This window comes from Atractosteus spatula, chromosome 3 (genome assembly GCF_055471065.1).
Source record: "Atractosteus spatula isolate fAtrSpa1 chromosome 3, fAtrSpa1.hap1, whole genome shotgun sequence".
NCBI classification, from domain to species: domain Eukaryota; kingdom Metazoa; phylum Chordata; class Actinopteri; order Semionotiformes; family Lepisosteidae; genus Atractosteus; species Atractosteus spatula.
The window spans coordinates 32,357,419-32,370,565 of NC_142708.1; the positions used below are offsets into that span (position 1 = coordinate 32,357,419).

Sequence of the window (13,147 nt, forward strand, 5' to 3'; positions counted from 1 at the left end):
TCTGTAAGCCTTTTACGCATTTCTCAATACCGTTTCAATGCATTCAATATATATTACTTTTCACAGCTAATGTGTGCCCCCCAGTGGACATAGCGTGTAATTGTTCTCAAATAGCATTCTGACTACCCCTGAGAAATGTAGACAACGGAGACAAATTCTGTTATACTGAGGGACAATCATTCAACGAATGGAGAGGAGATCAAATAATTTGCATAGGTATTATGTCCATCTTGACGCCTGATTGCCCACCAAACAAATCCATGAAGTGTCACTCTGCTACTTTAGTAATATTAACATTGAACAGAGATACATGTATATATTTTAACAGCATATCTTTTTAATATGCTAAACTCCTTTATTGTAGAAGACACAGACCCTCCCAGGTAATACAGGTTTTCAGCTTGATCACCTTGGATTTTGACCACTACAGAAACTGCAGAGGTAACTACATTATTTATCATACATGTATGGATAACGTTGCAACCAATGGTTTCTCTGTGAATGTACGTTTCCTGGTAAATTAACAAACTCCGTCAAACCGCATTTTAAAATGAAAATGTCTAGCTCTCTGACAAGCCGATCCTTCCTTTAGTAAACAATACAGAAAAGTAGAAAGATGACCATTTGTGGCCTCTATATTTTTTTACCAGATGTAATTGTTTATGTCTTGTTTTCTCCAACAATCGAAAGTCATGCTGGAGGATTGAATGGTTATCGTAAATTGTCCCTTTTCTCTGTGGCCCTGTGATAGACTGGGTGTCCAGTCCTGAATGGGGAGAGCAGTCATGTGTTCAAAGTGCAGCTTTGTGCCCAATTATTCTCAGATTGGCTCCAGCCAGCTGTGGTCTTCCTCTGGTTTAGAGGCTTATTTGTAACGAATTGATGAGTAATATACCTGTATACTGCAGCTGAAATAAAGAGACAAAGAAGATGAACACTGTTTGTATATAAATAATTATAAAGAAAACATTGTATATGGGATTGTGGGTATTACAACAAAAAATGAACTAACTAGCAGAATGGGAAAAGCATTTTGTTTGCAGGAGTTGTAAATTGCTAGTATAAAAGCAGTCAGGAGCCACACATCAAAGCTTTTTCACATCCCTTACATACATTATTAATGAATTCTGTTTTGTAAGCCATGAAAGACAGGATGAAGATATGCATTTTTATTTATGCAACATCCCTTTTATTAGTTCAGGTGGGTAGCTGCGTCAGCATGCGTAGGCTGCAAAGGAACAAGTAATAGGTTTATTCCATGCTGAAAAAAAGAAGAAAGAGAACACAACGTTTCGGCCGTGGAGCCTTCTTCAGGTGTCAGCACCTGAAGAAGGCTCCATGGCCGAAACGTTGTGTTCTCTTTCTTCTTTTTTTCAGCATGGAATAAACCTATTACTTATCCCTTTTATTATCTTTTTCTCAGGTCAAACAGCCAATGTGTAATACACAACTAAAACACAACAACCTTCTTTTTCCCAGACCCATAGCAAAGAAACCCAAAATGCCACCTCCTTCTCACCATTCCATATTAACTTGGGAGTCTGTGTTAGTTAAAAACAAATATTATAAATAACCATATTTACAGTATTTTTAACTGATGCTTTTCAGATATTCAGACTTGTTGACCTTAATATTAGTCATAATCATGCTTGATCCTGGCTAAAGCTGTTCATGTCAACACCCTCAGTGCACATTAGTAAGAAGATCCTCAAAGCACACAACTAAGAAGATCCTAAGGTTGAGTGCTCTAATTCTAACAAACATCAAATGAGTCACAAATAATAAAAAAACTATATTTTGGTTGTACTATCCATCTACACTTTTTCAGGCTGTTTTTTCTGATAAGGGTCACTGGTTGCATTTAAGCTCATAAAATTATTGAATGCTTCTTTTAGTAATTAAGTCAAAGAAAATATAACTTGGAACCAATTTTTATTGTGAAAACAACATTTATTTATAATTTTACATATAGGTAGTAGTCATAGTATTTTTTTTAATGTTCTTAATGTTTCTTTTCCGCAATATGAATTTTCCGCAACATTCACATTAAGAGGTTCTGTCATTAGCACTGAGACACAGCTGTAAAAAAAACAGTATTGTGGTATCTGGGACTGTATATTGTAGGATTTTCATTTCAAATGAGGTGGAAAGTACACTTAAATATAAAAATGCTTTTTGGCAAAATATTGACATACTGTATAAAAGCTTAAGCCCCTTATCTGAGATGAGATGGGCTTGAAATGACCCTCACCTTTTGTCTGGAGACCTCGTATCACACCCGGTGTCCTTAATGCCAGAAATCTCCATGTTTTGTAATATAATACAGTTTTAACTCGCCCTCTTTACTCATTTAGTACAGCTGCTCCGTTTATTCTGTGCTTCTTCCCAGGGAATACCTCTAGCTTGTTTAGTTGTATTTCTGTTTTTTTAATCACTCCCCTAGTGATATTTTTTTAGATAAGAGGATTAAACGAACAGTAGTGTAAATTAATTAGCTAATGCCCTTTGGCTTCATAACCTACTGGAAGTCTGAAGTTCCCAAGTAGCGAGAATGAAATCTTCCATACCGTGAACGTTTGAAGTCCGTTTACCAGATTAAATGACTACTGATAAAAAATACTGCAGAATATACTGTATGATTACGTTCAGGCCTTATTCTTTTAGAAATGAAATTAATTGTTTTAAAACAGCATACCACAGAAATATAATAAAGCAGTTTTGAGTTCTGTGTCCGATAATCTCGTCCAAGTATTTATTCTTCGAATTCTTCGAATGTACAAATCTCAGAATTTCATCAACCAGTTCCAATAAGAATAAAAGCTGGATCGTCTATGAACACACAGCTTTAGGGGATTTTTTTAATTTGAAACGTCGTACTTGTATCGTAATAATAATTGCAACGAATGTAAATAATATAATTTTCAACAACTAATTTTCGCTTATGTTTGTAACCCGTTTTACTGATAAGAGACATGTTTCCATTAATTACTTCAAGGGGTGTTACTAAACGTACATTTTATCTTCAGATTGCAAAATGCAAATAAGTAGGTTTGTTGTGAATGATACACTCCTTTGCATTGCAAAGCATGTTGAGTCCCGAGTGCACGTTTGTTAAAATGGTGCCTACTGTATGTCCCTCTCAGACTAACAGTTTTTAGACATTTATATTGTAAAAGTTGTATTTTTTTACTGATTTGGGGATATCGGTGAAATGAACAGCACTCTATAATAATTAGCACTCATTAATTATGTATATGGTGCAGTTGAGGACTGCGGTTAAATACGTCCTAAGTAACATAATAAGTTTAAATGAATTCAGGAAAAGGGGTTCCGTTTTCCACGTGAGAGGTTAGGATACATCTTTCCCAGGAAATGCCAGCTATCACTGTGACAACAGACTTACTGTAAAATAGCCAAAAAATCTTCCTAAAACTACATGCCCCCAATCCCCAAGCAATTATTTGAAACTAGTCTTATTAGTTATTTTCTGCCCATTTATGAAGAATTCAGAATTTAGAAAGCTCTTAGGGATTACAAAAATAACCTCCGTATATCAAATCCCAACAAAGCACATCCATTGTTTTGTTCTCTCAAGTTTGACGCTTCAGCCGCATGGCAACTGCGATCACCGGGTTGCGTCACCCCGTTCACTGCGTGCCCCACGTGCAGATGGCTACGTCAGCAGCGGTCCGTCAGATGGAAACATTGTAATGGAGAAATGAGGAGCAGGACAGGCGGCCGACAGACCGAGAGATTGTCGGATGAGCTTTTGGGAAAGAATCTGGACAGTTATGGGTCATCACTCGGCTGACAGCTAGGCCTTGGCGGAGGGCTTGCGGGTTCCGGAGTTGGAAGTGACGAGTTGGGGGATAGAAGAGGGTGGAAAAAAGAGACTGCGACTAAGCAGAAAAAAAAAACACGCGAAACATTTTGACAGCAGCGCTCTCGGTCTCCGCTGGCGGTGTCTGATTGTAAACAGAGACTCACACGTGACGATGGGAACCGTCCGCATTGTCTGAGGAGCTTTACGAGAACAAAAAAGGGCCCTTTTGTGATCGGGTTTCAGGTGAGCGGGGAAGCAGGTGTAGAGGGGATGGCAACTACAGGACCAGTTTAAAAGATCATTTTCTTTGCAGCTAGAGAAAGATGGCTGTTTTTCTGGAGATTGTGTGATCCCCGATGAGGCACTGTGGTTTGGGACTGGGATCTTAGTGTTAGAAAACACACGGCTGTATATATTACACGCAATTCTTTGGAACTTCTTTCCGTTTTGATCGGCGGGGAAGGTGGAGTAAAGGAGATTAGACCTCTGCAGACCATGTCCTTCACAATGGAAGACACTTTGGAGTCGGGATGGGTGGCCGTGAGACCCAATGTTTTCGAGGAGAAGGAAAAGCACAAGTTCGTGTTTATTGTGGCGTGGAACGAAATCGAAGGCAAGTTCGCCATCACTTGTCACAACAGGACAGTCCAGAGACGGAGCGCAGTCAGGGATCCCTCCTTCGCTGCAGCTGGGATGGCCGCCTTGAAGGCTGGCGAGGGTCTGACATCCGCTGCGGTAGGAGTGACCGAAGAGGACAAACTCAAAACCTCAAGGAGTCCGGTCAAAGAAAGGGCAGAAGGCGGGGGCAGTGTGTCCAAGGTCAGAAGTAGTCCAGTTAAAGGAGAAAGTATCCCAAAATGCCCTATGCGGAAGAAATCATCGGATGGTTCAAGTCCGGTGAAAGCTGGCGTTAAACTCGCAGCAGTGCGGGGCAAAAGTCCGGCGACAGTGATGGACATCGAGGTCCTTGACCCTACTGTTACCAAGGATGAGTCTCGGACTCCGGAGGGCGAAGCTGCAGACACGGAGGAGCTGGAGGGCGGCGTGAGAGAGGACTGCAGCTGGGCAGGACTGTTCTCCTTCCAGGACCTAAGGGCAGTGCATCTACAGCTGTGCTCTGTCAATTCAGACCTGGAGCCCTGCTTGCCCCTTTTTCCAGAGGAGCCCTCCGGAATGTGGACAGTGTTATTCGGACCCCCGGAGGTAACGCAGAAGGAGATGGACGCCCTGTGTTACCAGCTGCAGGTCTACTTGGGACACGCATTGGACACCTGCGGCTGGAAGATCCTCTCCCGAGTGCTGTTCACCGAGAGCGACGACCCCGAAGAGTACTACGAGAGCCTCAGCGAACTGCGGCAGAAAGGATACGAGGAGGTGCTGACAAGAGCCAGGAAGCATCTCCATGAGGTAAGAGCAGAGGCAAAGCCAGCAACTTGCGAGCAGCGCACGCTTTCATCACTATCCTTGCAGAAGGAGACTTCGCAGTTAGTGCCCTTCCTATCGAGGGACACGTTACTACAGCGGTGTAAGAAGAGGCGCTTAGGTGGTTTTAAACTGAGAAAGCAGAGGTTGTGAATCCGTCTGTATACATTTTCCTTTAATACATTTAGGATGTCGGCGTATATATTACAAATATCACACCTCTGAAGTCACCCAGGTTTTGTGTATCATTCGGTACCTTACTGAAGGGACAGGTGCATCCAGTAGCTTTTCTGGGGTTTTCCGGATTGCCAGTTTCCATTTTGACATGCAAAAAAGGTAAAAGTGGCAGTTAAGTATGTCGAAGAAGATACATGAAGAGAATGATTTGGGAGAAAAAAAAAGTTTTGAATGTTTTAGCATGGGCAAATACAGCAAGCAAGGCTCTTAAATCTAAACCGCAGAAGCTCCAGAAATACATCTTACGTAATTGTTGTTAAATATTGTTAACTCATTTGCTATTTATAGAATGAATTTACACAATTTCATTCTACAATTACACAAGGTCATAAAATCATTATTTTAAAAATAATAATCAGAATTATGTCGAGAGAATGTGTTTGAAAGGAAAAAACATTTCTCCTTAATGTGACAAGAAGGCAGGGCATCAAGTTCGCCGAGTTGTAATAATGACTCATCAAACTGTTACGCAGCTTTCTGGACTGCATTACCAATCAGGGCATGATTGGCTACACACAATATTCAGTGAATCGATGTATATTTTTCCAATTAAATGTTATGATCCTGCATTTTCCCGACCTTTCTGATACTAAATGTTTGTCAAGGCATTGAAAGACACTTAACTTCAGTCTGAGCAACCTACACTTTTCTTATTCGCTCCTAGACTATGTCTAAACCTTTTTATTGGCTTCTAAACTCTATGCGGATTCCTTTTTTAAGTGCCTCGCATTTTCGCTGCAAGGCGCTGTGTAGTTTTATTTTCTTGCATACAGGTACGCTGAACGAAAAAGCCACAAGAAGCACACAGAAATGTTTAATCCAAGACAGATGGAAGCCATAAAACAGATTAAAGCAACCTGTCTCATGCAGCGAGGAGTCATGACTGTTTTAAGTCTCAGCGCCTGCCGTTCATATAGCCAAATTAACAAGCCTTGGCTGTGATGCTGCTGCCTCAGCCCTGCAGCGAACTCTTCCACTCAACCCCCTGTGCTGATAATTCACAATCCTGACTAGACGGAGGAGGGGTGATGTTGAGCCAAACGTTCAGCACATGGACCTCTCTGTTCCTTTGTTTCAAAAATCGCCTAAGCGGCCATCTGTTGCTGTACAGTACATGTGAGAAACACGATCTGAGGTGCAGAAACCACTTCCTCCAATGCAGAGCCTTGTACTGTGCTCTACAGCTAAAGAGGCTGAGGGGCAAGACCGGTGCACATTGTGTTTATACTTCACCACTCTGCTTGAATTGCATGTGAAATTGGATGGGGTTTATTATATGAGCAGCCACATGATGTACCGAACAGCCGGCTCCGCCACAGCTGACATTTCCTCTGCAGTTTCATGATTCAGTGCAGATTCCCTGACGGTGAAACTGTACGTCCCCAGAGCTTTATACAGTAGGTTGTGAGCTCTTCTGGGTGCAGAGTCTTTTTTGGGAGGGGGGGGGGCAGACTTTGTGTCGAGCCAGCAGAGTATTAAAAACACATCTGTTTGCTTCAGAATTTCGTTCTCGACTTGTGGACTGAGTAACCCACGTGGCAATGAGACACATAGGAAGAAAAAGCAAAGGTATCCCCACACGCTGAAGGCGAATCCTTATTGTCTGATTGTAGGAGTCCAAGCAGGAATTTACTGAGATCACACGCTGAGCGGAGTGATTGGTAAACCGATGTCTTAAAAAAAAATATCATCTGCTTTGTAAAACAGCTGTTTGGAATTGTCATAAGTAACAACTTCATTCTGCTCTGCAGATGCAGTCTGGATCAGATTACAAATTTAAATGTGTGTTTAATTCCTCACATATTGTACACCTTAATATTAATTCTAAATAGTGACAAACACAAGAACTGAGGATTGTTATCCTGAGCAATACTGGTCAGTTTATGTAATTCCGGGCGTAATTCCGGGCGTAAAAATTACTTTGTTGGATTCAGAGCGATACATCTCATTTTCTTCCATAACTAATGCTAAATTATAGATGTTGTAAAATTTTAATTGTAAGAGACTGACGTTTCTTGTTCTTACACCGTAAAACGTTTGGTGCGGAACAGCAGAGTTATGTCAAACATTAAATACCTAGTACTGCAATCATTAGTGGTTCTTTCAGGAAATCGCTTCAGGAAACAGTAGGACGGATCTCTGGATCAATTAGCAACTAGCTACCAAACAGGTTACATGGGTCAGATGGCTCTTGTTTGCTAATCTTTATGGTCCTTAAATATCCTTGTTGTGACTGGATATTTAACAGGACATAATATCGTTGGAATGCCTCATTCTAACGCAGGCATCAATACAGTACATGTGCGTCCTTTTCATGTTCAATTGGGAAACAATGCAGACAATGACTGAAATGCAGGTTAAATGTGCAGGTTGACGAGGCCAAATACGTAACAATAGCAACAAGCGAAAAATGTCAGCTTGCCTTGTTTTATAATTAGTGGCATTTTTAATATGTTTGCCTTGGAAACAGAACTGGCAGAAGGCATATTTGAATGTGCATCTCATGTCAAAATAAACACTGCAAATGTGGAACATTAAGCATAATGTACTCCAGGTTAAAATTATAATGTTATGGCATAGAAAGACCCACAATGTCAATGTTGCACCCTATTATAAAAAGACAAATCAATAGCGTGTCCAAAATACAACAAACCCACATTTTTGACATCTCAAAGGTATTTAGAATACAGTATATGTTTTTGCTAAAAAGAATGTTGCGTACAACTACTGTATTAACTTCAGGCCCACAACTTAATTACATGATAGTGCTGGGAATGTTCATGGTAGTGTGGGAAAATCATGAACAGTGATCAGAATGTTAGGCTGTATCATGGCTGATGCAGCCATGCTTAGACCTGTCTGACTATGAATCAGGATTTGGAGTTGCCATTGCAGGGGAAACTGCAATGCTGTAAGAAAGGGATTGTGGTCTTGGAGAGTCCCACTCCAACTGGCTTTGTCATTTTGTAGGTCACCAATATCAGCAATTTCTATAGATCTGGAAGAATTCCATTGTGATCTATTAAACAGGTGATTTATTCAATTAAGTAGTCTAGAGATAATACAGGATTAAAGTCTGGGTACAGTTGAGCACTCAAGGATCAGAGTTCTCTTACACGGATTAATGATTCATCAGTAACTTACAGGCCCTGCCTATCAAGGTGTCCTGCATGACTAACTGGATTGGGGTTCTTCAGGACCAGGGTTGGAGACCATTACAGTATCGCAGTTTTCCCCCTGCAGTGGCAACTCCAAATACTAATTCAAAGTCAGAAACATTCTAAGCATGGCTGAAGTCTGATGGGCTAAAATAAAGTGCTGAAACTGCTTATTGGAATGTGATATCACTGTGGAGGAACAAGGGGGAAAGCAGCTGCTGATGCTAAACAAAGCAGATAAAGGAGAAACTGTGACAGAAGGAGGACAACTGAGACCAGAACCAACGAGGAATCAAACAGGTGCACCAGCACTGTCAGTTGGCTACAGACTTTTCTAAATGGATCAGTGCCTCAGAATATCACATGACAGTACCATTGTGTGCAAATGGCGTTAAATAGATATTTGTATTTAAACACTGACACTGCTAAAAAAGAAGTAACTGTCTGGGGCAGCAGAGGCAGCAATGGCATTAGAAATGACAAGCTGCAATTTATCCTGCTTTGTGTGTGGTTTTTTAAAACAGTAAAGTAAAAAAAAAAGGTTACATTTGCTGTAGTAATCAGTTATTCATTTTATTTAACATTTCTTTTTTCTTTTAGCAGTATCAGTATTTACCTAAAGATAAACTTAGGCTTTTCATTTAGTTTTAAAGGACCCAACAATGTGGTAGCACAGACTAATTGCATTTTATTTACTTTGCATTAGGACATTGACTTGCAAAATCTGCTAGCAGCAGTCAGTCTGTGTTCGGGATATCCATGTTTTCTGATTTGGCCAATGGTGCTGTTTTTTTTGAGGCACAGTAGGAGAGACAGTGAGCTTTTTAATTTTTGCTATTCATGTGCAAGTCTAGAATATGCAGAACACCATTTTGTTTTGTTTGTAAGACAAGTGAGGACCATTCAAAATTCAGTGTTATCCTGATGTTTACCTTTGTTTAAAAGCAAAACGTACAGCTTCAATCCTGACATTCTAAATCTCTGTAGAGTCCCAGAGGTGCTCTGACTTTGGTACATGTGGATTTCTTATTACCATCTTTCGACTGATGGAAGATTCTCAAAAATAAACATCAGCTCTATTGATCCAGTGCACTAAGAAGAATGGCTGTGTACTGTAGCCATTTTATTTTGGCATGAACAACTGTTCTTACACACACAGCACATTTTTGATGACTGGATAATTTTTTTGATGACTCCTTTAAGAAAGGTCTAGAGGTTGCCTAGCCTAATTTAGATCAGTTCTGTGATCACAACATCTAACTGGTCCCTGAAAGAATTTAACGACTTGGCAAAACATGAACAACCTTGTATTTTAAGGTAGTTTTTCCTTGCCCTGATTCCTAATCTGCTCTTATTAAGATCTGATCATTGCACACACAGAATTCATTTCTTCCTGCATCTACAGTATAATACAGAATTGTAATGAGTATTTTAGCATCCCTTTTGGAGTGTAGACCCTCCTTGTTTCCTGTGCTTCCAGATGGGCTCTGGGTTACTGTAATCCTAATGTTTTCTCTAACTTTAATGTATGTCAAAGTACTATGTGTACTTTGGCTTCATTAATCTGTAGAGCAGCAGGCCTACCTTATGATGTAACATATGACACATTATCAGACACATTTCATGGTACTGGGAATTACTTTTCATCCCAAGTTTGATACTGAGTTTGAGTGCATGAAAATAAGAAACTACATAAGTAAAATATAGACTGTGCCAATACATTTGAGAAAATAATGCTTGTAAGTTGTTTCTTTTGGCTGGTTGTGTGCTTAGGAAAAAATTGTTGCCAAATTCAAATATCATCTCTATTCTAGTCACTTTTCATATTGTAGTTTTTCATTGTGATAATCGAAAACCAGCTACGGTCATGTCGGTTCTCCCAGAAATTTTGAGCTTGGCGGCGTTTAAGTCTGAGACAAACCGGCAAACAAAATCACCACTGTCGGTATTTCAAACTGACAATTTTTCAACCTGTAATTTCTTTCTTAAGCTGCCTCTGCACCCTTTTGAACTGCACTCACAATTCTATCCAGATGACTTCATCAGCTACACAGAAGCATTATTTATGTTTTTGTTTTAGAAAGTAACCGGCTTCCACAGACTCTGTTGAACCTGCTTTAGCTCTGTGTGCTTTCAGGAAAGGCTGAACTTCCTTGTTGTGATTTCTTCAGTCATGCTGCTCTGCACCAGTTTCCTTCAGCAAACAAAGCAAACGCTCTTTGGCTTTGCCGGCAAGTGAGTCTGTTGCATTGCTCAGTTACTGTCCCCTATTGTAAGGATGTAGAAATTCTATAAAATGGAGACTTAATTACCCAGAGAATATATTTCACCCTGACTCCAAAATTAATACAAAAGAGTTTTTAAATATATACAGTATAAACATAATGAAATGAGACTTTTTTTTGCATATGCAGGATCATTTTACACTACATATGAAAAAACAGCTGAAGACCTGCAAAGCCATTTGTCAAAGGCTACAGATTCAATTGATGTTTTTTGCATTTCCAGACATATCGCATTTTACTTTTGTAATTTTTGCATGCTAGTGGTTTTCATTTAGATATACCAGTCCAGATAGCAGCATTAATCTGTTTTACAAAGTAAATCAGCTTTGAACTGCTGTACACGGTTCTTTTTTTTTTGCTATTTAATGGGCTTAAAGAAACTGTGGCAGCTTGTACAGACAGCATTGAAAAATGCTCACAGTATCTAAACTGTTGCAAACGGGACTCAGAACAGTCTTGTAAGAGAAGAGATGAGGGCAGATGGCCAGTACTTTAGAACTTTGAAGTAGCTGTTTTTTTTTTACTGTGAGGGATAGACTAAAGTGAACGTGAAGTGAACCTGACTGCACCCAGGTTTTGATGTTTGGAATGAATTAATGAATATCTCCTGAGGACGTTCATTTTACAATTCATTTTGGATTTTCCGAAATGAGAAGGTAATATTTTACATTTCATTGGCTGGTCTTTCCCTGTTTTCAGTTGGAGACCACCTATCGGTCTGCAGCTCTTAATGCAGAGGGAGTGTTTGGTACTTAGTCTGTGCTGTGTAGACTCCTACTCTCTGGTCCAGCATTGCCAAACCTTGTTTCTCAGCAGTGCACGTCTTCACCATTGGGCACAAGATACCACATAACTCAGCTGTCTTGAACCGCTGATGTCCCCTCAGTACAGCCACTGAGGTATCTTCTTACAGCCTTGATAGCTCACTGGGTCACACAGGGCTCTAAGCCAGTGCAATCGAGCACCAGCACCAGAACCAGAACCAGCACCCTCACTTTCTCTGCTTCCCAACTGGAGCCTAGACACAGACTAAATCCTTGTCTTCACAACTGGTCTTACAAGCCTCATAATTCCACTCAGAGGAGTGGCAAATTCCATGCTGGGCCTATCCTGACAGCTCATTTCCATCACATCCACGTAATTCTACTCCCTCCCAGGGCTCAAGACTCATTCGGGCCAGCTGTGCTTAATTCAATGTTGCTCAATTAACAGGTGACCATCTTGGCTCAAGGCCACACCACACACTCTACTTCCTCGTAGAGCCACCTCTTACTACATCACAGATAGCTTTAAAAGCAATTATCTGAGTGCACTTTCCTGTACATGAAAAGCACATTGCGCAAAATATAATTAAAGAAAATTCCATGCCAAGAAAATAAAGTAGATGTAGAAAATGTAATAATTACAAAAAACCTTTCAGTCAAAGCAATTTTTGGGTTCCTTTTAATCTGATCTGGCTGAGTTTATGAGTTCTTCTGGGTTGGTGGTACAGAGTTTTGAGTCATAGCAACAAAACGCCATGTCATTCATAACGTGTAGACAAAACAAACAGTACAGACACAGCAATGGCTCAGTTATAGTAAGGTTATGTAGAAGATAGGCAAACTGATAAGAGTATTGGCTAAATATTGGGGAATCTTGCCATGTAGCCCTGTGAACATAAGCAGAAGAATGTTCAAATCAATCCAAAACATTAGTGTTGTTATCTCTTGCAGGCTATCTAGTCAGGATTCTAAGTATTAATTTCTGAACCTACTGTAACTGCTAAGTATCTTAGAGGCTTCTACAAACAGGACATGGCCTTCAGTGGCAATTTCTGTGATGCTTTATGTTACTTCAAAAACACAGTATTGCACTGTATTGCATGTGTTCTTGATGGGAATAGGAGGTGTAGGGTAGTGCTCAGAAATGTGGATTCCTCACTGGAATGATGTCCAACTGTCATTGTATTCCTGAGTTTCTAATTGCTCCTGTCTAGCTGATTACAGGGGTACCCACTTTGTTCAGGGGAGTCCTACACTGGACTAGAGCCCTATCCAGTGAGAGGTCATGTTCTCTCAGTCCACTTAATACTGTAGAAACCAGGATGGGCTCTGGCCTGCTGAGCCTCCTGGAGTGCAGACTCTTTAGTCTACGTGGTGTTAGGAGTTGTAAAATTGTCAAATACATTGATTGGTCATGGACCATTTGGCTTAGGAGTATTTAATTAAAGTGTGGTCATG

At 40.3% G+C, this 13,147-nt stretch overlaps 1 protein-coding gene across 1 annotated transcript in view; it reads left to right on the forward strand.

The window, feature by feature from the left end:
* Nucleotides 1-3,718: 3,718 nt before the first annotated feature.
* The window catches only part of jmy (junction mediating and regulatory protein, p53 cofactor), a 72,739-nt gene continuing 63,310 nt past the window's right edge, over nt 3,719-13,147 (forward strand). Inside the window, exon 1 of the mRNA XM_088909931.1 lies at nt 3,719-5,230. Coding sequence (XP_088766057.1) covers nt 4,319-5,230 — 912 coding nt within the window. The 5' untranslated portion in view covers nt 3,719-4,318. The remainder of the gene's footprint in view (nt 5,231-13,147) is intronic.